Source organism: Paramisgurnus dabryanus, chromosome 2 (genome assembly GCF_030506205.2).
Source record: "Paramisgurnus dabryanus chromosome 2, PD_genome_1.1, whole genome shotgun sequence".
NCBI lineage: Eukaryota > Metazoa > Chordata > Actinopteri > Cypriniformes > Cobitidae > Paramisgurnus > Paramisgurnus dabryanus.
Window position 1 is genome coordinate 19,064,020 of NC_133338.1, and position 26,615 is coordinate 19,090,634.

The following is a 26,615-nucleotide window of genomic DNA, read 5'->3' on the forward strand; positions in this document are numbered from 1 at the left end:
AATATTTATAAAACAAATGCTATGCTTTGACATTAAGGCATGTACCTGTTTTAATCACTGCAGTGCTATTATATCAGAGAAAATACGATTAAAGCGAGGATAGTCCAATAATGTTAGAAATATAGTTTTATGTTACTTTGTACTATCTAAAAGTGTAAGGTATGTTTCAAATAGTGTGTTTCGTTGAGTTTCACGTCACCAAACACTACCAAACAGCTGTTTTTAAATAGTGATGATAAGAGTAAACAAACTAGCACCAAAAGCGTCGCTTTCCATTAACACGTTTTTATTTGAGGAAAACAAAAGCAGGCAAGTGCGCTTACCTGTAACTTTTATTCATTCCAAAGTTTTCTTTACTGTATTTCGGACTTCACGTCTCGCGGCGGTCTTAAACCACTTCCATTCACTATTGTGGCGAATACAAAGCGTCATTCTCTTGTCACTATGGCACCGTAACGTTTGCAAACTGATATCAAGCCTCTGATTGGCTAACCGGCTTGTCAATCATGTTCAATATTTAAAAAATACGACGTTGTCATTGGCGGTTGGAGAAACCATACGAAGTTCATTCAGTATATTCATTTTCACAGTTTACGCTGCTGTTACTACGCGAATACGCACACGACTGACTACACTAGGAATATTAATGTATGTAGGTGCGTTATATGTTGTTTATTTATAAACATTGCTTAACGTATACATTTTAAATTGCAAAATGTGATGTCAGCGGATTGATATATGGCAGTATAATCAGCCGGTTGTAAACATTAAAGACATATTTATCGTAGGTTACACCTGCAGTGCATTGTTTAAAAAATGCCAGTTGGTATTCATGAGAAACCACACCCCGGTCATTGAACGCCTTTTCTTCTTATCACATGAATCTTAGGAACGTTTGACAGGTCAGTTCATCAAAGAATAACGTTACGCAAACGGGATTTGTTGATCGTTTATTTATAAGAAGCTATAAATAATCACACGCCAGCAGGGAGGATTACCTATCTTATCTGCTCATTTAAGAAGAATTACAGCATGTGACGCATAATGTTCGGGTGCCAGTCAGGTTACGGGCACTTTTGGGAAAATATAGCAATATAAGCAAATACCAAAACATGCATTTTGTTACATTTATTACGAAAGTGTACCTAACTGTAACATTTCAAATCCTTGTCAGTTTTATCCAGTTTTGGGAATTGTGCCATGTGGTTCATAATCAAAGGACTTGGTTTTATCCGTCTGTTTCAGTTGAACTGTCCTTCTGGTGTTTTACATTCACTCAGTATATGGTGGCAAAAAGATTTGGCTATGATTACATTACATGTGTCTTTTTTAACTGAGATTCTAGGGAACTAACATGGCAATTAAATACCTCGCATAAACAAAACATTATGTGAATTTACAGCAGTCATGAAAGCTATCCTTCTAACATGATATATGGACGTGGATACATTTTTTAAATATTGTCGGACTATTTTGGTAAAACTTTACAATAAGCTTCTATTTGTTTACAAAGTAAACAACATTAGTTAACATTAACAATGAACAAATTATTTTAACAATCACATCTTTCTATTTATTAATCTTACTTAAGGTTCATTTCAACATTTACTGTACTTCTACAGTAAGATGAAGAAGATATTTTGATAAATGGTGGTAAGCACACAGTTAATGGTACCCCTTTAATTCCATCATATTTGTTTCACTATGGAAGTCAATGGTTACAATCAGCTTGTCGTGTGCTTACTATAATTTATCAAAATAAATTTTGTGTTCATCAGAAAAAGAAATCCATGCAGGTTTAGAACAACAACATGAGGATGAAAAGTGATGACAGATTTTTTTTATTTTTGGGTGAATCCTGTTAATGCACAATGAACTAATGTGAATGAACAACAGTTGTATTTCCAAACATTAACAAACAAACAATATTGCAGATTGTTATTTCATGTTAATTAATACCTTAACTAATGTTTACAAATAGAACCTTATTGTAGTGTTACCCATATTTTAAATGTGGGTCAAACTAATCTAATTAATGTATGAAAGCTTTTATATTTGGATAGTAACACGTCCTTTCCAAAAGACAAAAAAATCCTTATCCGTGATCTTTAGTTCTATCACTCAAGTGTGGGTGTTCCCAAACCCTTTGAGGCTGGTGGGTTGGGGCAGGGGTGCGCAGGCTGTGATGCAACAGGAATCATCTTTTCCAAAAGATTCATCATTCGTTCCTGAAGCTGAAGGCTCTGCACCTGCAGGAAGTTCTGCTGATGCATAACACGGCGAACTTCGTGACATGCGTCCTCTACCGCATGGCTTATCCTGCGTTGTTCCTTCAGCATTGCATCCAGGACTTGCAGCTTCTTTCGTCGCAGAGAAGTGTGCGTCAGTCTCCGTCTCTTTCGTGGCTGTGACCTGCAGATGGTAAAACCATGATGCTACTGCTCCAAGATATATGATACTGAAATCTGTGATCGGAATTTGATCAAATGTGTTACCTGGTCTCAAAAGAACTTTCAGAGTTTTCTGTAAGACCATCATCTTCCTCGAGTATGTTTTTTTCATCCGAGGAACCTGTGTACTCGGGTAGAAACCCACTTGGTGGAGCCGACTGGGGCACAGAAGAATCAAGTTGGGAGGTTGAGGGGCCAGACGTCGGGAGGTTTGGTGGGCTCATATGGGAATGGTCTGGTACCTTTGACAAGATCCGCTCAATAGATTTGTAGTATGGCCAATCGGGTGTCCCACCATTTGCAGTATACTTCAGCTTCCTGTTACAATGACAAGATGCTGTTAAATGATTTCTAGTACTGAACAAAGTATTTCCTGTAAAATTACATTGGCTTAAAAAAGAGATCGGAAATGGTGGAATTTATTGGTAAACAAATATGCACTCACTAGGCTGCTTCTTAACATAGATGTTCTAGGCTCCTGGTTAACCTTTACCCATTTAGAATGGTTTTAATGTATAACCATAGTTCAGTAGTCCATATATACAGTTACTGTCTTTCACAATTCTGATAAATCTTGCTCAAACATGTCATTTTCTCAGTGTTTTGTAGTTATGTTTACCAACCAGTACTAAAAGGTAGACACTTAGGACAGGGCTTAAGCACAGTCCCAGACTCAAATGCAAGTTTGAGTTTGATTTGATTTGATTTGATTTGATTTGCACACTAGTAAAGTTTTTAGGAAGGTATGTTTGTAAAAAAAAAGACTATTTAAATCTAAAATAACTCAAAATAATTCCTTCCTTAATCTATAACAATGTCCAGAAACTGCTGATGTCATTAAGTTATTTAAAAGTATAATTCTTAATACAAACAGGTAGATAGGTAGTTCAATAGTGTACATACACTTGCCTGAATTGAAAAGTCATGTTGGTGATCTTCATCTTGATTTCCTCTCTGTGTCGCTGTTCTCCAGTTAATTCGTAAAGTTGCTTAGCCATCGTCTCGTAGATCTTTGCATTGCGCTTAGCCTTCTTGAGCTCTGTCACATACTCTTCCCAAATGTACACAAGGGCTTTCATCTCCGAATCCGTCCAGTTACGAGCCCTCCTGTGCTTCTCGTTTGAGCCGGGCACAGTGTAACTAAAACAGTCTTCAGAGGCCATTTTATAAACAAATCATGTATAAATCTCTTCAGATATAGGATTTAAGCTAGTTGCTTAAAGCATGTGCTTGTGTGTGAGAGAGAGAGGCCTCTGCTCCCCTTCCCCCATTGCTTGGTTAAGAGGCCTCAAAATGGAACCTGGAGGGCTGGAGGAATGGCTTTAAAAGCTTTTAAAGAGGGAAGTTCGTCACCATGATGTCAAGTTACCCTGGCAACAGCCCGTTACGGCCCTCCTCTTCTAGCCAAACCCCTCCCCCTTCACTCTTTGGTATGTGCCACTCTGTAGCAAAAAGCTTTTAGCTGAAAGCCTACAAAGTGGGTCGGACAGGGGGGAATCTGCATGTGAAATACAACACCTCTGGGAACTGAGTGTGCTGTTGCCAAGGTAACGGGTTTCACCCCTGGCCGCATGGTCTGAACATTTATGAGCTTAAAAGCTTTTAATAGAAATGGACTGGACTGATGTTTCAGGGAAAGTGCATGTATACAACAAAAGGCTTTTAGAGCCACAGGATAATTTTTAAATTGATACAAAAAAAATAATGTGGTTTTGATATCAGGTAAAAAAGCAATCAGGCTGTAAAAGGTTGTCGGAAATGTATTCAATGTTTTTAGATGCTTGTTGCTGCATAAGATAAGTGTAATAACCCTGTTATCCTTTACCCTAGTAAGTCACTGTTTACTACAGTCCTCTACAAACCAACCCACATGTTTTAAAGGATAGATTTTGGGGACATGGAGGACATTGGGGGGTTGTGCTCGGGGGGCAGGGTTATTTAACGGATTAGCAAGATAACACAAGCTGGTTGTGTTCCTTAATGGCTAACTCACTGTAAACCGCATTAGGCCATCTGTCTAGACATATCGTGGCCAGATTGTTACGACCCAAACCTTCACATTAAACTTCAATTGGTTAGGATTTTGTGACATTTGGGCAGCAGTCAGATTCATGATCATATGAGTTTCTCTGGTTACATAGCAGTACCTTATTGCCCCAGTAAACAAGCTAAAGGTGGTTGTGGTAATAAAAACTCACTAAAGAGATAAATCAAATGCAAACAATTCATAAGAGTATACATTCCTATAAATATATATATAGAGAGCAAGAGAGAGAGAGAGTTGTGATAGCCTACTATAATTTTCTAGGTCGATGGCCCACCCTTGTGTACGGTGCACCCATTCGTGGCCCCTTCTCGAAATAAAATGTATGGCATAAACATTCAAAAACGTAACATTTGAATTAAACAAAACAAAGCAAATTATACAATGTCGTGGTGTTGGTTAGTAGCCTTATTTTTCTAAGGTTAATTACACAGCATTTATGATAAATTAATGTTTTTTATAAATAGTCACCATGTGGACCATCTCAGGGCCCCCAGTTGTTCTAAGTACCCATACTGTAGGCTATGGGGCTTTATTTTAGCCAAACAGCGCCCCCTGCTGAATATTTAGTGACTCTAGATTAGATAAGCTATTCAAAAAGTACCACATGCTGGGTGTGGGTGTTAGTAAAAAATAAAAACTGCAGTCGGACCAAAACGTCCTCTTTTTTGAGTACCTTTAATATTTATTCAGTATTCCAGCAGCTATTTAATATGCAAGAGTTGTTTTGTACATTTTATATTATACAGCAACATTAATTCTCTTAGCTCCATTCTCTGTCTTCACAGTTTTCCTCCTGGCAGAGATGCCATTTTCACCGTAGTTTTCATAGCAACTATCATGAGGAACTTGGCTGAACAATAAATCAAATCATACAATCAAGTGCAATAAATGAGAGGAAAAACTTCACAGTGGAAAAAACTAATAGCTTATAAGAAAAAGTTAAATCAATTAAAAGTATATTATAAAAATGATACAAAAAAACCTAATTTACTTCCACAACATGCTTCTGGATGCAGGGGAAAAAAGAATTGTGTACATAAAACACATACATACAGCACATCGACTATAAATGTAAGCTTACACATTTGCATGTACATACATGCAGACGTTTCGTCAACAGCTTTGTAAACGGGTCCGTTATAGACCTACCAAAGACCAACCAGAAAGGCAACAGGAGATAATTTGTCCACAGGGTAGACAGATCCAAAATTCTTTTCATAACCATTAAAAACCCAACACTTATTCTGTCCTAAACTGATGATATCACAAATATGGCATTACCATAGAGGCCCATGATGAGCTTGGCTCAATTCTGCACAGGCCTTAATTATTCCGTCTCTGACAGCAAATCTAATTACAAAGAAATTGGTTTATTTCTGCAAGAAGCTGGAAATAAAAAGAAGTTGTGTGCATTGTTTGTGTGTCAAGCGACAGTCTCTGCACTTCTTTAATACTGATGAACTGTTGGAGTTGAATATCTCGGAATCTAATGAATAATCCTGGATGAAGCTTCCACTCCAAAATTACAATACAGTTTTCTCTTTTCAACAATATAAAGGAAAACACGATAAAATAAGTACAAATATAAGTGGTTAATGTAAATACAGCACACATTTTGAAAACTATGTTGTCAAATAAATACCATGGGTTTTACTGGAATGTATATGTTAACAAGTGCCACTATGAGGCAGTAAACATTCACGTCCTAAAACCGCAACTGGAGCTTTCGAGTTAGCAACAAGTGTTGGCCTCGATTAGACCGAGGACATAATCCTCTCTGCACCAAAAAATAACAACTACATGCACAGAAGTACCTTTGTTTTGTGTATCCTTCACAGAACTGCAATACATTAAATGGTTAAACAGACAGACCAGCAGTTCAGTTCTCATCTATGTCTGCACTTGAACTAGCAACAAAACTGCACTGTAAATATAGCATTTGTGGGGAGGGGGGTCTTCACAGGAACTTGAAATGTCTTCAAAGTAACAGCTCCACCACAATAGCGCACACACAGTGCAAGAATTTTTATTAATTACAGTTCTCATATCTGTCCGTCCCACTTATGAGATGCTTAAACAATGTTTTTGAGCAGTATTTTCATTAAAATAAAAAGAATCTGAGCGATGAACGTCTTTCAGAGTCCTTCAACGTCACCGTTTGAAATTTGAAAAGTCTCTCAGGACTCTGAGAAACAAGAGCTGGGAATTGAATTCGGATTTGGCAACACTAACACGAAACATTCAGTCTTTGTGGCTGGACTTGTATTTTCAGTCTCTCATACACTCGTCCTCGGTGATGCCTTGCGCCCTTAGTTCCTCCAGGACGTTGTCGAGGTGACCGGAGTCGGGATAGCCGTGGCCTGTCAGGTTGGAGCCGAACTCGGTCTTGTGATGCACCTCGTTCCATATGACGGTATCTGTCTCGCCTGTAGTGCTGGATGTGCCCACAGAGAAGATCAGACGGCGGTCCCATGCAACCAGCAACAGCTTTAACACCTATTGGAGCAAAATAAGGAGAGAATTATATATATTTTTTATTTGAGACAATTTGGATGTGAGAAAAAGAAAAGTACACTTGCATGAAAAAAATTAGCCTGATAAAAACAGTTCTGGCATGACGCTGTTTCCACCACTAGGTGGCAGTATAAGATTAAGACTGCTATATTGGGATTTAAATATAACCAAATATTACTTTAGAATGTATGGTGCACGAGTACAAGATGATTGTGTATGACAGATCCTTCAATTTTTATGGTTGGAAATAAGCTGTTTTATTGTGCCATTGACCAGCTATTTTAAAGATATCTGTACCTATTGAAATAGATAGGACTTGGTCTTGTATAACTTAAAAGGATGCCCATAAGAAATGACAAACTTGGCAGCTGAGTGGGATGTCTTTCCTTAAAGGGACTTTGACATAGCTTTGTGCACCATCTTTAAAGCAAACTGTTGAATTCTTCCTCATTTGTGAGTCACCTGCTAAATGAGTAAAAATAACCATGTTTACAAATGCAGAAATACTCACAAGGCGGCCTTTTTCACTGTCAGGAAGGTAGCAGTGTCTTGGAAATCCACGTGCTGTGAAGGGCTTTCCAGGGTTTGGATGCTCAGGACCCTGAAACAATCACAAGGGGGACGGTTTAAACTAACAAAGCAGTTATATAAGGTTATATAGTTATATAACAACACAGCAGCCTACACAGCAGCCAAACATATGATGTTTGAATATATATATTTATATATAGTAAAGAAAGTAAATAGGTTTTACCTGAATGCCAGGGGGTATGTTGTAGATAATCCGGATGGTTTTGCAATCAGGGTGTCCAGGCAGGGAATGAGGAATGACATGGTATTCCATCTTGCCAGGTGGCTGGTTTCCTGTTTTAACACCATAGATGGTCTTACAGGTAGGACACTGGAGACTTCCATCTTTGTTGCCGTTGTTATACATGGCCACCAGGCACTGCAGGTGGTACTGATGTCCACACTGCGAGAGGCGGCCAACTGACTCTGCCCGAGAAATGCCACCGACACCTGGGCCTTTATAACCAGAGGGACCACAAAGAGACTCCATACAGATAGTACAATCCTAGGAAAATAATAATAAAAAAAAAAAAAATGTGGACATGAATTAAATTAGACTAATTATGCTTAAACTTATTTAATCAATTAAATAAAAACACATTTACCTCTTCGGGTGGGTTGCGGACCTTTTGGAGATATCTTCTTACAACTTCCTCTGAAGTTCTACCTGCTCGAATGTAAAAAAAGAGACAATTATAACATGATGTAAAAAATAATTTTTAAACTGTTCAAATGCATAAAAGCGTGAGTACTCCTAACCTTTGCGGGCCTGCTTCTTTGTGGTCTTGCGGCAACAGTGCCCAAGGCCTGGCACAGGTTTGATGTCACTCTTGCTGACGGGTGGGGGGTGGAGCACAAGTTTGGGTGGGCGGGTCAAGCAGACTGGGAGTCCAGCGGCGCTCATAAGAATACCAGTGATACCTAACCAATGACAATTGAGTATTGAGTATTGAGTAACTATATCTAATCATCAGTCACTGTTCATAATTTATTTGTAAGATGTTTCTCACCTGCCAAAGCCGGATGAACAGGACTGGATCCATTTAGGTTCTTGACTGGAACGGTGGGGACTCTGTACAAAAATAACAACATAGACATTAAGACAACCCAACAAAACATGCTGCTAATATGAAAGTAACCAATCAGATAATGCAAAAACAACAACACACACCTCAATAATCTCATCTATAATCATAATCTGGATCTAAACGGAAATAACCATGTTGTCATCACGGCTACTACTGCTTGCGCATCATCATCCCTCCCCAAGCCATGCTGACCCGATGACACGCAGAGTCACGTTGCAGTATGTAAGCCAGGTCACACCTTCTGTCAAACCCGCTGCCGCTAACAAAACCTCAAACTGGCAGTGAGTCAGCAGACAACAGCAGTGTGTACCTTATCAAAACCTCATATGACCAGATTACCCATTTACCCATATGTTGGGATATCTAGATTGCAGGTGTGAGCTTGCTCAAACAACTTCACAGCAGCCCACATCACAGTTATAACTCAACAGTTAACACCTTAACCAACAGTGGTTTTTTGAGCGACCTAAAACTCAAGTACGGTCAAAGACGCCCAGCAAATGTAACAACAAGTAAAGACTTTTCAATTTTAAATTAAATTAAAACTGTCTTTGTAGTATCGAACATTTCACAACTGACAACGATAGATTTTACTCCCTCAGGCGTGGGTGATAAAAACGTTAAAAGAACAATATACGCTGACAAAATCTATAAACAAACCACAACTAAAAACATGTTCAAGGATACTCACTCTTTGACCTTGATAACCGTCATCCCTCAGTTATTAAAACTATTTCGACAAGTTCCAAAAAAAAGAAAAGGCGAATGCAATGTTTAGATTTTGAATCACAAAGTTAAGCGTTTCAAATCGATTGTTATTTCCCCTCAAGAAATCAATAGATTTGTGTCACAAATATTTCAGACGCCTGCGTCCTGTCGTCTTGCTGGATGAGACTGTCTTGTTTGGCTCTGTCATCTGTGTCTCTTATAGTGCTAATCCTTAAGTTTCCATCTGTTGAGCTAGGAAAAGAGGTGATCCACGTCACAGATACCTGGATTACCTCCCAACGTCATATGCTGACAGACCGCCATTAGGTTCCATCACACCAGCACATAGGGAAAGATTGTGCTTAAACACACACTCAAACACACACGCACACACACGCACACGCACACACACACACGCGCACACGCGCACACACGCGCACGCACGCGCACACGCACACACACACACAGCCAGTGACTATAACCTCACAAAAACAAACATAAGATTATTATGATGTTGAACCTCACAAAAACCTGACAAAAAATTTAAACAAACATCATCCCACTGTCTCTGTATATTTTATAATAGGTAGACCAATTAATCAATAGTTCATTGGTGGAACAATCGGCTATCTGCAAATTATCCATGCCGATAGTTTTCCAGGTGCGTCCGTTGCTTCACATCTTTAAGAAGTAATTAATTTGATAAATAGATGCTGCATAAGCAGAGAAACAACAACAGGAACCCAAGTTTGTCATCAAGGCTTACAGTACAATAATATTAGTAGTACCTAAAAACAGTTACACAAAAATACATGCAGATAAATCATGTCACATAAATGTCATGATTATTACTATTGATTTGCATTTGTTTAATTCCAGGTGTTTACTATTATCCATATTTTAAGGTAATAATGAGAGAAAGCAAACTATATGCAGCTGTGAATAATAGCGGCTGTGCGATTCAGAATAGTTATCGGTCACCTATTAGAAGTGTATATCGGCATTTATCGGTGCACCCCTAACTAGGGCTGAAACTATTAATCGTGTGTCCCATTAAAAATGCCTGTCTGAAATCGATTCTGAATCGCAAGGCTGTGATTGTGTTTCATGCACAGCTTGTGCGTGTCCTACGGCATTTGGTCAGTAGGAAGTCCTTATCAATCTAAATCATTATTGGGAGTCGTTTATAACGTGCATTTAAAAAAAGCTGTAGACATTTCCTGGAATAGCGTTTGTAATGCTACTTCTTCTGTGGCACCAAAGGAAGTTTCTGCACGAGAGCGCCCCCTGGCTTTGGGATGTGCCGGGATTTCACCGTAATTCATTAAAATTAATTCATTGAGAGAACGAGCATTTGCATGATGAATCGTTTAAGCCCTACCCTTAACGTTAACATATCCAACAAATCCATATCTGATTTCAGTTCAGTTTATCTTTAAACATCAACGCACACACAAGCGTGCAGTATTCTGAGTGAAGTGCCCAAATAAGGACTTCCACTGTACTTCCAGCACTGAAATTGCCCATAAAAGAAATAAAGCAAGATTGTTACATATGAAGCTTCTCTTTTTATCTGAATAGTTCTTAGTTATGTTTATTTAGGTATCAAGCACAGGCTTTAAAATGTAAAGTTCTTAGATAAAAAAAATAAAAATGTAGGCTAAACAAATGAGACAGTAATTGCAATACAGTAATAGTACAGAGGTGAACAATTAATGTGGATGGTACAAATTGATCTTCTACAGGAGATGTGATTATTACTGTGATATATCTCTAATAGAAAACATCTGACAATGAAAGAGTTTAAGCAAAAGTCTCAATTTGCTCTTCAGTTGATCGCATTGCTGTCTATGACAGAGAACTAAATATATTTTTTATTTCCTGTGGAAAAAGCAGGGTCAATGTGTAACTATGTTAGGCAGGGGTGAAAGGAGGCAAGCAGCAAATCTGCAGTCACGTTTGCTGCTGGCTAATCCAGCGGTATTAGCACAAAACCATATGGCTACATGTGTAAACAAAACTAGCCCAAATGTAGCCACTTACTAAAGAACATAGGAGCACCATTAAGAAAGAGGAAGGGAAACATGAAACGGGTACAGGAAGCAGGGAATCTTTAAAGTCAATGGGTTGCTCGATGACAAACTCACAAGACCCTCAACCTTGATCTTGTCACAATCCTTTTTTCTTTTGAACTCATTTGAAAGAGCCAGTGCTTGTCGACTGATCCTATTTGCTGGAACTGCTCTGTCTGTTGTAGTCTAAAAGCCCTTTCACACTGACCAGCAACCAATTTTCTATGCACACCCATTTTAGATATTACAGATATTGTGATAGTGCTTGTTTGCTTCAGATACTACAAACTCGGACGTAAAGTCTCAAGTCAATAGCTACATTTACATGGACACCTTTTGCCTCAATCGGAATGAAATCACTCCGATTCATAAATCATAGCGTTTACATAATAACGTGATCGGATTGATGTGTGTGTTTATACAGTATGACACAGGCTTCAAATCAAATTGCGCATATTGCTAGGGATGCACCAAAATGAATATTCTTGGCCGAAACCGAAAAAAGGAAACCAAGGCCAAAAAAACAGCAAAACAGCTGGACCGTGAGTGAAACCTGCTTGAGCACGGAGGGGAGGGGTGGGTGACGACTGATCACCGTGAGTGAAACCCAAGCGTGGTTGACATTCATTTTCGGTTGACATTTTCGGCTGGATTTTTTATTTCGTCCCAAAACCGATAATGCCAATATCGGACGAAATTTTGAGTAGCGTCTCTCTGCAGCCTGCAGTGGACATCCAACCACACCCACATCCAGGCGTGACATCAGTTACCACGCCCACGTCCATTCACATCTCTCTCCAACACAGTAGGTGGCGATAATGTACCTTATGTTGGTGCTACCCACTATAAAACCGAGAAAGGGCACGAAAAAGAGAGAAAGCCCGAAGTTGAAGTACTAAAGTTGTTTACCACGTCGGTAAGTAAAAGTATTTGGTTCGAAAGCCTAATGTAATTCCAAAATTTATTTATAGACGTTTCAGCAGTAACAACATAAACAAGCGGCTGTCGCGGTCCGCACCTAACTTCCGGTAAACTCCGCTAAGAATCAATAACAACAAAGTCCTTTAACAAAGTTTATTTATATAACAAGCAAAAAAACAACACAGATTACATAAGAAACCAAAACATGTGTTATTTTCGACGAGACATTTGTTTAAGAGATCAGTTTAGCAACTAGCCAGACTATTAAAAAAACGAAACCGGAAGTAAGGTTCGGATCCAGACGTGTATCACGTGCGTCCGATGAAATCGTCTATATTAATGCTTGATAAAATCTCTAAATCAATATATTCACAAGGATTGTACTGTGGTGCACGTAACAGTTACCTTAATCTTTTGCTGCTGTTAACTTTACGTATCAGATATCTGTCAACCCAAAGTGAAATGAAACTTAATGGTAGCTTGTTTTGTAAAATTGTTAAAATGTGAAACATTGATAACTTAAAAACTGTGAGTCATTTGTGTAGTCTATGCACATACAGCTTGATATGCCTAGTTGAACTTCACACATGCACGTTATTAACATTTACACTCTGTAGTGTTGATAAATTTGTTGATACATTCTTACAGGTTACTTTATCTAAAACAGAACTGAACTGTGCATACCACAGCCCATTTTTACTGTTTGAACTGCAGCCAGACTGTAGCACGCAAGGAAATGCCAAATGCTTTATGACAGAAGCACTTACAGCATCTTCAGCTCCCTCTGTAGCTGCATGCTCCACAAATACACCTTTAATTTTTAATTTATTACAGGATTACAGAAAGAACATAAAGTGGAAGTTCATAAGGAACACTGGTCCAGCATGGTCCTGGGTAGAGTGTCACCGCAAGATATTCCTTGGAGAGGTGATGGAGCCTGCCTTTCTCCAGATGGATTTGTTTCCGAATATCTGGAGGATCTGAACACGTTTATTTCAAACTGTTATGAGGAACAAGGCCTGTAAGGGCCATGAAATATTCTTGTTCAATAAAAAAATACAAAAATGCCCAGTGAAGCAAGAAGTGTCTTTTAATTTATCTTTAAGTATCTGGGTGACCTGGACATATTCATGTCAAGTTGTTGAAGAATAAAACCTCTGAAGGTCAATGCCATGTTACTAAACTTCTACTGAAGTGCAATATGACATTCTAGCACATGTCACTTTTGGTCTCATTACACAAGGTTTCCATTATTAACATTTGTCGTCTATGCTCCACTGACAATTGTAACACACGGCACTTTGTGTTTCATTGCACAATGAAACATACAATGTTAACATCTATGAACATTTATGATCTATGCTGCATTGTGTTGTGTTTTATACTATATTGGCTACTTCGTTGTGATTATACTGTATATTGTAATATTGTTGTGAATATATTGTAAATTGTACAGTCATGCATAGTGCTTCTAGTCAAGTATAGGAAACTTATGTATAGTTTTAAACATGAAAACTGGTATATTTGTATTTATCATGAAGGCATCTGGAGCTTGCACCACCAGAATTTCATTGCACATGTACAGTGAAAATAAAGATCTTATATAATCTATCAAAACAATTAATTTCTTTATTTAGTCTATATGTATGTATATTGTGTAGGCTATTGCATATTGATCCTATAAATGACATATTTAGACTTTATGATGAAGTGGAATAAAAGTTTAGAAAATTAAATGAAAATAAACTCATGAAAATATGTTAAGCATTATTTACAATACTAAAAAGTAATTAAACATTTAAAACTTGTTTTGGGTATGTTACAATCGATCATATTAAATGGTAATTTATATCATTACATGCGGTAAAGGAATAAGGTAAAGCAAGCGTACGTTATTGTTTAACCAATGAAATTAGCTCCGTTTAAAATGTTTTTATCAAATTGGGGGAGGGTGGCCTAGATTTAATTTATGTCATATTAGTTTGGATACCGTTTACAAATATAAGAATACGTGTATTGTTAAAACGAAATACAACATTTTATTTAGATTCCAAGATTGCAATAAACTGCTTCAACATACTTCGATAGGATGAGCGGGTTACTCGGTTTCCGTAAGGGGAACCACGCTTTGCCATATATGGGAGTCACGCAGTGACGTATTGGACATGGCCGTGGCATCTGGCGTGACACTTGGATGTGGGCGGGGTTGGATGTCCACTGCAGGCTGCATCGAGTCATACTTGGAAATTTTCGGCGACCGAAATTTCGGTGCACCCCTACATTTTGCACAAATATAGTTTTGCACTGTTTCAAGATATGTATACAAGCAATCCTCCTATCGCTGTCCATCTATTTCAGGTCATAAATAATAAACAACGAGCACAAGTTTTGTACCGCGCGTATTAAGCAGCAGCAAAAACACCCATTCACGTGTGCCCAAAAAGCGTGTTTAACTCCATGCAGGGCTGCAGAGACCATCCGCGAGAGCAAGTCCACAGTCCAACCGATTCCATTTATAATCTGTTTGTCTCTTTTATTTTCGATTGAGGTATTTACATAGAGCATTTTCATTCAGATTGAACATTTAAACGCAGCTACTGTTCATGATTTGAACTTGTCTTGCTATGGTGAAAGTGGAGAGCTAATCAGCTATATGTGCTGTTTACAAGAATTAAATAGTAAGGCACAGTTTTTAAGCGTTTCACTTCAGTTTACCAATACAGAATTTTGACGAATGTAATAGTTATATGTGATGACTATTATTAATATTATGAATCTAATTTTGTAGTTGTAAAACACTAAAAATAACAATCAAATTTGGAATTGTGGAACAAAGAAAGTGTGTAGCTTTTTTACAACACTGCAAAAAAGTTGCAACACTGCAACTTGGTTGGTTTAAAAAAAAAGTTACGTGGTTGTCTTAAAATTTTGAGTTAATTCAACCTAATGTTAGTTAACAACCAATTTTTATGTAAACTAAATTCTTTAAGTTGGATTAACTCTAACATATTTTTTATTGTTGAACCAACAAATGTTTTTTTACAGTGAAGCAATGTTTTCTGATTCCAGTGTCAGCTTAATCAGATCAATATCAATCATTCATAAAGGTGTAAATATTGAAATTAAAGTTAAATAAACGCTAACACTGCCCTGCTCACATGTGTCTGGATGGAAAGATCAAGAAGGTTAAAAAAGAGCTTTAAATTTTGAAAAAGAGAAGAATAGATTTCAGTAAAACTTTACAATAAGGTTGCATTAGTAAACATTAGTAAATGCATTAATTAATGTGAACAAAAAATAAACAATATAGTTTTCAGCATGTATTCATTTTTGTTAATGCCGAAATTAACATGAACTAAGATTATTAAATGCTATAGAAGTATTGTTCATTGTAAGTTCATGTTAGCTAATGCATTCCCTAATTGTTAACAAATACAACCTGTGTTTAAAGTGTTACAGAGATTTCTAATCTGTGACATCAGGCTCAATTACTGTCCAACGAGAGGCACCATCTGGGAAGTTTCTGTTCACCTGACACCCACTACAGCTCCCCAGAAACCCAAAACACAAAAGCATGACTGTAAAAGTAAAGAACTACTAAAAAGGATCATTCTTCTGACTAGAACTACAAAACAAAATGTTACAGTGATGAAAGAAATGCAAATGAATAAATAAATAAAAAACTACAATAAAAACAAATCATTCTCGCATCAGCATTAGCAGATTATAGCAGATCATTTTACTCACAAACAAATAAAGCAATCCCTTAAAGTGACTTTCCTGCAGAGTTTTGCTTTAACCTTAATTAAACAAACCTAAACTAGTTAATGAAACTTGTCAGGATTATATGAGACAGATGCGTTGGATTAAGTTCAAGCTCAACATGTCAAAACTAAATCGCTCCAGCACAAAGTGCTTCATTTATTTGAAATGTGAGTGATAGTTTTGTTGTAGATCACTAATCTGTGCTGTTATTTTTGTTGAATTAGCACAAATACACTGTAACTGTAAATACATTCCAACTCCTAAAGTCATCGTGGAGAGAGTGGACACATGCAACGCACAGACTCTTGCTAGGAAAAAAACACTGACGAATATCACACAGTGTCACAGGTTGTTGGCCATTTTTGGAGATGCTTGTGGCCTATGCTCTGGTGTCCTTTTGTACTGAAAGTTCTTCCTCCTTTTTGTCATGAGTGGTATAGTTTTTAGGCAATTTAGAGCAATTTTAGGAATCCTAATGTGCACTTTTACTACAGCCCTGAGTATAGTCGCTTTTTTAAGGTATACTCGAGTGTACGCACACCACGCATATGCATTGCATCAAATTGACGTTTTAAAAATCTGGCGGTACATGTACAGTATACAGGCATTTATTTTTATTTTTATTGTTGAAAATGACAATCATTTTGCAAGATAAGACACTTATACCTCATTTAGGATCAATTAGAGTCCCTTGAAGCTGCATTGAAACTGCAATTTTAAACTGCATTGAAACTGTGAACTGTTGGGGTCCAATAAAGTCTATTAAATTGAGAACAATCCTGGTATGTTTTCCTCAGTTTTCTTCTGGACTAAACAAAGAAAGACAAAGATCTTGGATGACATGGGGGCGAGTAAATTATTGGGATTTTTTATGAAAGTGGAATATTCCTTTTAAGTTTTGGCTTAGGGTAGTGGTTCTCAACCCCAGTCCTCGGGCCCCCCGCAGAATGTTTTAGATGTCTCCATATATGAAACACCTGATTCCACTCATCAGACTCCCGTCAGAATGTTTGAAACGTTTAATTAGGGCATACTCACATTAGGGCTAACCCAACCAAACCATGCCCCAGTGTGATTGTCCCCCGTTTACCTACTCCCCCAGAAGCACGCACCCACACTGTACTTGAGCGATCCGAGCCCGGGCGCACTTTGGTCAAAAAGATGCGATCGTTTTGCAGAAAACGGAAAGTAAATCGCTCCCTTAACACTGGAGCCCATCGTACTGTTAAGTCTGTGTATTTTTTTATTCGGAGTAGTTTGGTGCGCCATGACACACAGCCCTCACATGCCATCATATTGCTTAGTTGATTTGTCGGGTATTCAGCTCAGACATTCGCGTAACCTTACTGCGCACATCAGAAGGTTTTTAAGGTGGCAGATGAAGGTTAATGGTCACGAAATTGACGTCTCTCCTTTTGAAACGTGCTTTGGCCCGTTTTGCAATTGAACCGTGCTCCAGCTCAACTCTGCAAGACGGCCAGGGATCAATTAACCAAACCGGCACGGTACAAAGCGATCACACTAGTCAAACGCGCCCGGGCACGGTTTGGATAGTGTGAGTGCACCCTTAATTCACACTAAAAAAGCTGATGAACTGAATCAGGTGTTTATTTATGGAGACATCTAAAATGTTCGGGAGGGGGGGGGGGGCAGAGAACTACAGTTAAGAACCACTGACTTAGGGGCATACACTCTAAAAAATGCTGGGTTATTTTCAACCCAACACTGGGTCAAAAAGGGACGAACCTAGCCACTGGGTTAAATTAACCCAGAAAATGTTTATATTTGACCAAATAATAGGTTAAAACAACCCAGCATTTTCCAACAGATGTGTTTCTTCCCATTTTGATCCAACGCTGGGTAGAAAATAGCCCAGCATTTTTAGAGTGTAGAGGTTATCACTACTGAATAAAACGCACCATAGAATCGGGTGAAAAATAAGTACGACGACAAACTACCAAGGCAGTTGAAAAAGGCCTCGCCCCCCTTTTATAAAAATGCCTTCCGTGTAAATGATTTCAATGAGCACAATTGTGATGTCACAATATACAGAAGAAGCCCCCATTAGGGAGAATATCTACCTTTGAAGTGGACTTTGATCTTTTTCAAACAGCAACACTGCACATTAACTAAAAGTTTAACCCAAAGTTTACCTCACAGTGAGTATGCGAGAGAATGTCTAAATCATGTGTCTGTCTGCCGGTTCAAATCACTTTTTCTTCCCCTCATCTCAGTTATATGCATAAACCTAAAGACGCTTCAATGTCTGGGACAAGACTGAGACTCTGTCTCACACACGGTCTCAAAACAAACACTTGCTCAGTCAAGCAACTATTCCCAAACCTCATTCACACAGACTACCAAGTCTCCCCCATCTTTCCACTGGCATCCCCCCTTTTGCTGTATTGTGTTGCAAATACAAAACCCAAGCTGCCGACTGCCAACAAAGGTTGCCTTGGATACTCTCCTAACGCGCACACACGCTCTCTAAAGCAGTCGCACAATGAGGCCAAAGGGGCCCCCAGGAATGAACGGAGCCTGGGAACAGGCAGGACATAACAGAAGTGGGGGTCTCTAATGAACGAGACTGACCTGTTGACACTCATGGTGGACTCCCATCTGAAAGCTTCCTTTAATTTCCTTTCCTTCATAACTATGCTCTCTCCTTCTCAAAGAATACATGGGCAACCAACTTTAGTGGTTTTAGGTGGTTTTGAGATTTCTAAAACACAACAGCCGGTTTCTTAAAAAAAAGATTACATGTACATATGATTTGGCACATATGAGTTTTTTGCAGCATGCAGCCATAACAGCATAATAATTTCAGCTCTGAATGTCCCAAACACATTAGCATTCAGGATCTGCTCTTGTTCCTTCAAAATAAAGCCTTCAATTCTGGGTTGTTGAATTGAAAAACATTATGTTGGTTTCTCTACTGAGACATGTCCACTGGGGTAATCGGTAACTTTTTTGTTGTATTTAACAGTTACTGTGGTGGAAGGATATAAAACAGTGCAGTACTGCTCCAAATTCACCACTCTCTCTCATGATAATAACAACAACTGACTGGATGTGCATTATATTACATACAATATGCCACGGTTGCTTTGTCAGTTTAATGTTAAAATGTCTAATGTGAGTTTATATATTGAATATTTCGGGTTCCCAGCTTTGTAGTTTAAACCAGTGGTTCCCAAACTTTTTCAGCGTGCGGCCCCCCTTGTGTACGATGCATTCCTTTGCGGCCCCCCAAAGAAAATTGGTTACAAAAAACTGTTCTAAAACTCAACATTTTAATAAAAAAAACATTAAATTATACAAAAAAGTAGTGCTTTTGGTTAGTAGCCTATTTTTTTTAGGTTTAATTACACAAAATTCATGATAAATTAATGTATTTTATAAAATGTCATAAAACTGGGGCCCCCCTGGCACCATCTTGCGGCCCCCCTGGGGGCCCCGGCCCCCAGTTTGAAAACCACTGGTTTAAACAACACCTCATTCACCTCAGATCTTGGAAACAAATAAATAGAAACAAGAACATTTAAACCGTCAACGTAATGTGAACAAACAAGTATATTTTCATTTTTAGAAGATCTTTTAGTAACTCAATATTTTTAATCATGATTATGTACTTTTGCTGCTAGTGAAGTACTTACAGAGAACTCCGCACAGACACTCATTTGATTGGTTGTTTATCATTGATTTTGCCGCATACTTGCAGATGCATCATGTCATGTCTGGTGAAAGCAGTCAAATTGCTTGTCGTGAGAATCTTATTGCATCATGCAAAGTTATGTCATTCCACACCCCAAAAGGCTAAAGTATTGTCCATTTTTTATGCGTACGCATGACGCAATTTTCATCATCATCATCAGTGTGTACGTGGCGATTTTCGAAACCCTGCTTACATTGTACGCATAGGTCACACATGCACGTATAGGAGAACGTAGTATGTAGCCAAGGAGAATAATTGATTTTTGTCACAATGCGCAAATGCGCCAAGCGTCTTGTGTTCACGTACGAGTCAAATAAACGAAACTCTGCAAGACTATGCGTTCGAAAGTGTGCATACACATTAAAAAACTACTATACTCCGGGATAAAGACCTCTGTTTATCTTCGGAACACAAATTAAGGTATTTTTTATGAAATCCAAAGGGTTTCTGATTCCCCAATTGACCCTTCGCTAAGCCACGCCCAAATCTGCACAGGCCAATCGTGGTTTAGCAACCGTAACTCGGTGCAGGAGGTCTGACAAGCTTTCAAACGAGGGAAACATGCTGAAGCATTGTGCGTATGGATGGGGTAAATCTGATACCCGGTATCTCAAAAGTTTGAACGGGGTGGTGGAATTTGCTGGGTGCTGGACTTGGATCAAGCAGTGTGTAAGGTCTCATTCACAAATAAATATCGACAGGATTAACAAAAACACCTACGTTTGCTCCAATGTAAGAGCACGCTTATGTAAGCTAGCTAATTTAGCACATCATTGCGTAAAAATAAAGCATATATTTGAACATAAAATAACATGACATTACATAAAATAAGATGATTTAAGGCAAGACGGAGACGGACTGACATAGTTTAAAAAATATTGTAGCATTTTGTTAATGGATAGCCTACCGCGGAGTACCCCAATCCGGTCGCAGCTCTCCCAGGGTTAACTTAGTTCTATAAGTGGGAGAATGTTATTATTGCAAAGTGGTCAGGCTAATATCTTGTGTTTACTTCAAAAGATAACCTGTTTGATTTATAATTATTAGATTATTTTCACAAGTTTCACTAACCCTGCTGTGCATGAACAAAGCTGTTCTTCAATATGTGTGTTTCCCATTTGAATGGTCACCATATGAGGTGGCTTTTCGCTGGGCTGCGCTGGGACCTATAGGCTTTAGCTTCAATTTTATTAAATTATTTTCGAATCGGTTGCATATTACATCATGGATATATCCCTTGAATGCATACTGCAGTCCTTTTTGTCTTGCTCTTTTGGATATTTCACCTAAATTAGTAATTATGTACTGGGAAATGTCTGACAACAGTGCAAACATACTATAACAGACTTGCCAGACGCGAAAGCTTGTCAGGCGTAGCAACAGTAACTAAGGAACGCGGGGCTTAGCAAAGGGTCAATTAACAAGCAATGAAACTCCCACGTTCAAGGCACAAAAAGGCAGTAGATATTGTTAAAATAGTAATTTGCCTGCAGTGGTTCAATATTCATTTCATGAGGCAACAAGAATACTTTTTTGTGTAGTGCCACACATTGAATAAAGTCATTCTTTTCTTGTGTTCTTGTTACTTTGTGTAATGACGATTGAACCATCGAAACATCGACTATTTTAACAATGTCCTTACTGCCTTTCTGAGCCTTCAACGTGGGCGCTGTGTTGCTGTTCAGTTGAAATTCCATCAAAATTTCATTCTAGAGCGAACTCTCTCTTCAACTCTTTCGCCGCCATTGACGAGTTATCTCGTCAATCAAGAAAAAACGCTTCCCTGCCAATGACGAGTATTTCCGGCTTTCCGCAATACCGCTATTACCTTCCGCAACTTTTTAAACCCAGAATTATTGCCCTACGGCAAGTGGCTGCGTGTCCGTGTTTGTTTTAAAGTTCGCTCTAAAAGGGATCTCTATGAAAAGTCCGTCACAAAAATGTAATTATCTAAGCTTCAAGCGCGAGTGATTTCAATGTTAAGTCAATGTGAAGACGCGTTGACGCACGTCTGGAGGTCTAGCTGTGCGAATGAGGCGTTTAACGCGGGGCGGTAGACGCGATTACGCCTAATTTGTGTGTTTAGTTCGCGTGAATTGAGCATCCTCCACGTTATGCGGGAATGGTGCTTTTTGTGCATTTTGCATTTGACGCGAATTTGTGGCTGACGCCAGAGTTGCAAATTTTGAACCAATCAGTAGCCTGCTTGTTGCTGTGGCGGCAGCCCCGCCCGGAGTCACTCATTCAACATGAAGGAACGCTTGATATTCTCCGTGAGCAGTCACCCGGAGCTATACGACACAAGTTCTTATTTCTATAGAGACAGGAATAAAAGGACCTCACTTGGAAGAGTGTCAGTGAGGACATTGGGCAACCTGGTAAGTTGTAAATACACATTTCACTTTTGAGTCACGTGACGTTCATCGACCCGCACCGTTTATTTTCCCCCTATAGTAAGGTGACCAAATACAAACCGATAACTCTCTCGATAAATGCACAATCAACATCAGCCATCTTGCAAACAGACAACCACATAGCACTTGCCCCTCCCACAAGAAGCGGATTTCACCTCTGACGCACGCCAACGCGATTGGTGTAAACGCAGCATTACAACATTTTGACTGATGTACCAACAAACGCAGATGACGCCATTACTTCCAGCTGCTATTAAGTTTGTATCCAAAGATATCTGAAACATACCCAAGTAACTTTAACAGGACTGAGATGGGTCTTTTCTGATACTTTTGATACAAAAGTTAAATCATGTCAAGTTAAATGTAAAAGTTCAACATTATGGCAGTTTTAATAAAATAAACATATACCCTTCTTTAACCACAAAAAGCAACCACATTAAGCAACATTCCACTCTCCATTGTCACATTCATGTTACTGGAGTTCTACTCTGTTCCCAAAGGTACAACCCTGTCTAAAAAGAGCAATAAATCTGAGCCAACTATCTTTGTGTACACATGCCAGAGTGACACGCTTTCTGTAAATAGTCAAGGCTTTGACATTTGAAGTAGTAAAGGTTTAAAGCAAACTGAAATATCTCAGAATTCACATCCACTGAAAGCGATTCTCAAAATTTGGACTGAGCAAGCAGTCAGGTTTTTTAACATGCATGATATTTAAGCATGCTAATTAAATCTTAGATAACTCATACCAGCAACCAACTTGATTCTCTGCTATTAATTACGGGAATATGTTGACGATACACAATGATAGCTAGATGGTAAACCTCATCCTGTGAAGCCCTTTGTGAGATATTAAGATCGGGGTAGGGTTGCTGCAAAACTCGAAATAAAACGTGTATTCGCACTTTCGTGCAAATGTTGCAAAACTGAATGCAGCATGCTGATTATCATCTAGACACTAATGTGTGAAACAGACAAACTTATGTTTAGATAGTAGTAGAAACTCACCCTGATGCAATAAGTGCCCGTGACTGTGCCATGGCAATCCTTTGCAGGGCGGGGCGGCTAAGGCCAGCAAGACTGCTGCGAGGTGGCACCGGGGCAGCACAAGCTGCTGATGCTGTTGAAACAGGACCCAAAACGCGAGCGGAGGGTGTGGGAGCACAGGTGGTCACTGTAGATATAAGGACATTGGAGGGTGTAGGCAAAGTAGGGTTGGCGGAGGAAGTAGTGTGGGGTACGGTAGATGGAGGTGGGGGTGGCGGTACAGCAGGTGGAGGAGGACGGTTGGAGGATATTGACAGGGCAGCAGTGGCAGAGCCCAGGAGAGAAAGGGAGTGTCCGAAGCCTCCGCTGGCACCCGACGTGGAGTTTCTATGTGGGGAAAGTACTCGGGAAAGGGAAGGAGGGTGAGGCAGGGTAAGGGAGTACGAATGTCCCCTTGTGGGGGCTTTAGGGCTTGGTGGCTTGGGTACGGGTGGCGGTTTACGTCCCAGAGTTTGTGCCATGCTAGGGGTCTTGACACCCAGGACTAGCATACACTGTTGGCAGGAACATGGTTGACCTAGTGAAGTGATAGCAGATGCTGGGAGAGCTCCACTGGGATAGGCGCTACCATTTCCTCCGCTTACTCCAGACACCCCCACCCCCAGGAGTCCACCACTCCCAGCAGATGACCAAGCGTGAGGTTTAGGCAAAGGGCCAGACACAAGCGGATAGGCCAGGTCTGACCGCCTCTGGATTCGTCTGCGCCGCTGCGTCTGTCCATTTATCTGTGTCATACTCTGCAGGTCTATGAGGTAGCAGAAGCCCAGCGGTGTCAAGTCCAGCCAGGGCTGTTGCCGATCCCGAGCAGCCTGGATGGCAATGCTAACCTCTGTGTCATAGGGTGTCCACGAGCCCGAGTCATTCTCCCACTCCCAAACCCAACCCTGCCCTGGTGCCGACCGTGGGTCATAGAAACTTCGCCGCACGGGCCGAAGTGTACCTGTACAGAAGAGCAGAGAAAACATTGCATAATTTAAAGATCCTATGAAATTACTTTTACGTGTTGATGCTTTTCACATTGAAAACAAAACGTGTGCCAAACCAAATAAAAATTCTTTAACACTGCAAATAGTGTTTACTTTAAAAAGGGATTTAAAGGTGTTATAAATAGCATACTATGGGGCGGTTTCCCGGACAGGGATTAGCTTAAACCAGGACTAGGCCTTATTTTAATTAGGAAATATAAGAAGTTTCTGGTCCAGGAAACCGCCCCTATATCTTTTTCTCTTAAACCCAAATGCAAAAACAGTTGTTGTCAAACACGGGCATTTAAATGTGTCTGAGCGAAAACTACGACAATAACTTCTATGGTTTATTGAGACACCTGTGGGAAAACGGAGTTCTTCCATAACAATTAATTAAAGAAAATAAACCAATTCCACGGACCAACCACTCAATGCATACGTGCATTAGCTGTAGCCCATAGGCATTTATCTATCCAGCCCCCTTCTTGCTCACTAATGACCTCGCTTCATTTCTCTATAACCTCCTCCCTCCTTTTTTTTGGGAGCGATGTCGCTACCCTTCATCGACCCCAATTCTCTCCACTCCTCAATCTTCCCATGAAGTGTAGTCAGCCTTGCACAATGGTTTTTGTCGGCGTGGGCGACACAGTCTCCCAAAATTCTGACAGCCAACAATCCCACCCTTTGTTTAGTCTTCACGTAACCTCCTTTTTATGGGTTTAATGTATTCCTTCCTTCTCACCAATAAAGCACCCATGTATATTGACAGGACCATTTCTCCATTATAGTGAGATCATGGCTGAACTACTTGAACTTCAATCCACATTGCATGAGACATAAACAAAACTGAATTACAAACCTGAAGCTTGAAACTGTCTTGAGATGTGATGTTAAAATGTGAATTAGCAAATAAATAAATAAATACTGTTGCTGCTAAGGGTTTGGGCCCTGCCATTTTCATACTACCAAGGTGGGCTTTCAAACGCATCTGTTTTTATTGAAATCATAGGATTGTCTGATTTTAACCGAGAAAGGAAATGTAGCACGTAATGGATAGAAAAAAGCAGCATCATAAAATCGTTGAAGATAATGTCGCCTAAGAAATCGTCTCACCGGTATCTTGTCGAAACTGATGCATAGACTGCAGGTCAATGATGTACGGCGATAGACGGGAGTCGACCTGGCCCAGCACCACGCTCCCGGCGCCGCGAGGGTCGCTGCGGATCACCGCCTCGATGTGATGAGACACAGCCGGGCTGTAGGGTCGCCAGCGCCCGTGCTCGTTCAGCCATTCCCAGACGACCACGGCCGAGGCTAGCAACATCTCATACCTGTGCGAGGGGGAAAAATCACGTCCACAATTGTGTCATTTAATGGTGTCTTAACTCCGTTATATTGCAGCGACTATAATTCCCATGCACAGAACAGGTGCGCGTTCATGAGAAACGATTTGTTTGACCACGAAATGAATATGTCACATAGCATGTTGCATTACATACAAGACGTTTTACTAACGCATTTACTACCATCATTTCCTTAAAAATACCAATTGTACAATATACAGAAATCGGCAAGACGTATCTTTAATGCCATCGTCATAGCCCGACTGAACGTTAACCCACTTTATAAATAAAATGGTAGCGGTTCAGTTTGTAATGGTGGTTGAATTGTACGTTTATGTCTTCATTATAACACAGTATTGACGTTTAAAGTGCGATATGCAAACGCGCTACGAAGCAAAAGGCCCATTTTCTCCAAAATGCGATGGAAAAAAAGTCATGCAAGCACTCACCAGAAAGAGACCGTTCGTGTTTACTCGTTTGCATTTAAACCATTGAAGACAGAGGTAATTCCTTGGGCGAATCCATCTTAACTTGAGCACAAGTATCCGTGCAATATAACAATGGTCCCAGATTTTTTTCTCAGTGGATAATGCAAATAGAATTATTGCATTATTTCGCTTTAATGCACAGTCGAGGCAGACCGCTGATAATGAACACCTATACGACAGCGCTCGATTCGCTTCGTGCTATACAACGACATTTAAATGTTTTTCTTATTCTACTTAAGAATGTAACATTCTAGCAAGATTCTTCGATTGTTTGCGTGCGCCCGCTAAAGGATACGCCCACTTATGCTAAACTGGCCAATGGGATAGCGCCTAAACGCCCACTGATGCATAACTGTCCAATGGTTTACGCAGTACTAAGCAACTTCCGACTCATAAGTGTCTCCTCCCCCAAATGTTACAAGCGTACGTGCGTAAGATGATTCATGTACTCACTATATACATTTATTGAGGTATTTTCAAGTCTTTCCCTCACATAAGACAATATAAA

General features: G+C 39.5%; 3 protein-coding genes across 7 annotated transcripts in view; all 3 read right to left on the minus strand.

The window, feature by feature from the left end:
- The window catches only part of rgs12a (regulator of G protein signaling 12a), a 38,274-nt gene extending 37,870 nt beyond the window's left edge, over nucleotides 1–404 (minus strand). For all 4 annotated transcript variants that reach the window (XR_012335156.1, XM_065275455.2, XM_065275452.2 and 1 more), the window contains exon 1: nucleotides 324–404. The gene's annotated coding sequence lies outside the window, so the exon portion shown is untranslated. The remainder of the gene's footprint in view (nucleotides 1–323) is intronic.
- A 713-nt stretch (nucleotides 405–1,117) lies between these two features.
- msantd1 (Myb/SANT-like DNA-binding domain containing 1) lies at nucleotides 1,118–3,755 on the minus strand. Of its 2 annotated transcripts, none has more exons than XM_073813645.1 (3): nucleotides 3,360–3,755; nucleotides 2,496–2,768; nucleotides 1,118–2,412 (listed from the first exon to the last, which is right to left on the minus strand). In XM_073813645.1, exons 1-3 carry the CDS (start codon nucleotides 3,611–3,613, stop codon nucleotides 2,118–2,120), a joined length of 822 nt encoding a protein of 273 aa, XP_073669746.1. In that variant the 5' UTR covers nucleotides 3,614–3,755; the 3' UTR covers nucleotides 1,118–2,117. The 2 variants fall into 2 exon arrangements, with proteins under 2 accessions (XP_073669746.1, XP_065131557.1); XM_065275485.2 differs by having other exon boundaries at nucleotides 3,354–3,755.
- A 1,401-nt stretch (nucleotides 3,756–5,156) lies between these two features.
- On the minus strand, nucleotides 5,157–26,395 carry dtx4a (deltex 4, E3 ubiquitin ligase a). The gene is made up of 9 exons (XM_065275465.1): nucleotides 26,069–26,395; nucleotides 25,390–25,607; nucleotides 23,273–24,251; nucleotides 8,592–8,653; nucleotides 8,341–8,502; nucleotides 8,187–8,248; nucleotides 7,766–8,086; nucleotides 7,523–7,612; nucleotides 5,157–6,993 (listed from the first exon to the last, which is right to left on the minus strand). Exons 2-9 carry the CDS (start codon nucleotides 25,598–25,600, stop codon nucleotides 6,766–6,768), a joined length of 2,115 nt encoding a protein of 704 aa, XP_065131537.1. The 5' UTR covers nucleotides 25,601–25,607; nucleotides 26,069–26,395; the 3' UTR covers nucleotides 5,157–6,765.
- Between the last annotated feature and the right edge of the window lie 220 nt (nucleotides 26,396–26,615).

What these genes read in the sequence shown, in the direction of transcription:
- msantd1 (XM_065275485.2), bottom strand. Translation starts at nt 3,613, where the DNA reads ATGGCCTCTGAAGACTGTTTTAGTTACACTGTGCCCGGCTCAAACGAG. An exon ending in ACTTTTCAATTCAGGCAAGT is followed by an intron (nt 2,769 to 3,353) that starts GTATGTACACTA and finishes TCATTGTAACAG; the next exon opens with GAAGCTGAAGTATACTGCAA. An exon ending in GAAAGTTCTTTTGAGACCAG is followed by an intron (nt 2,413 to 2,495) that starts GTAACACATTTG and finishes TACCATCTGCAG; the next exon opens with GTCACAGCCACGAAAGAGAC.
- dtx4a (XM_065275465.1), bottom strand. Translation starts at nt 25,600, where the DNA reads ATGTTGCTAGCCTCGGCCGTGGTCGTCTGGGAATGGCTGAACGAGCAC. An exon ending in TCAGTTTCGACAAGATACCG is followed by an intron (nt 24,252 to 25,389) that starts GTGAGACGATTT and finishes TCTTCTGTACAG; the next exon opens with GTACACTTCGGCCCGTGCGG. An exon ending in TCCGCAACCCACCCGAAGAG is followed by an intron (nt 8,087 to 8,186) that starts GTAAATGTGTTT and finishes TTATTTTCCTAG; the next exon opens with GATTGTACTATCTGTATGGA.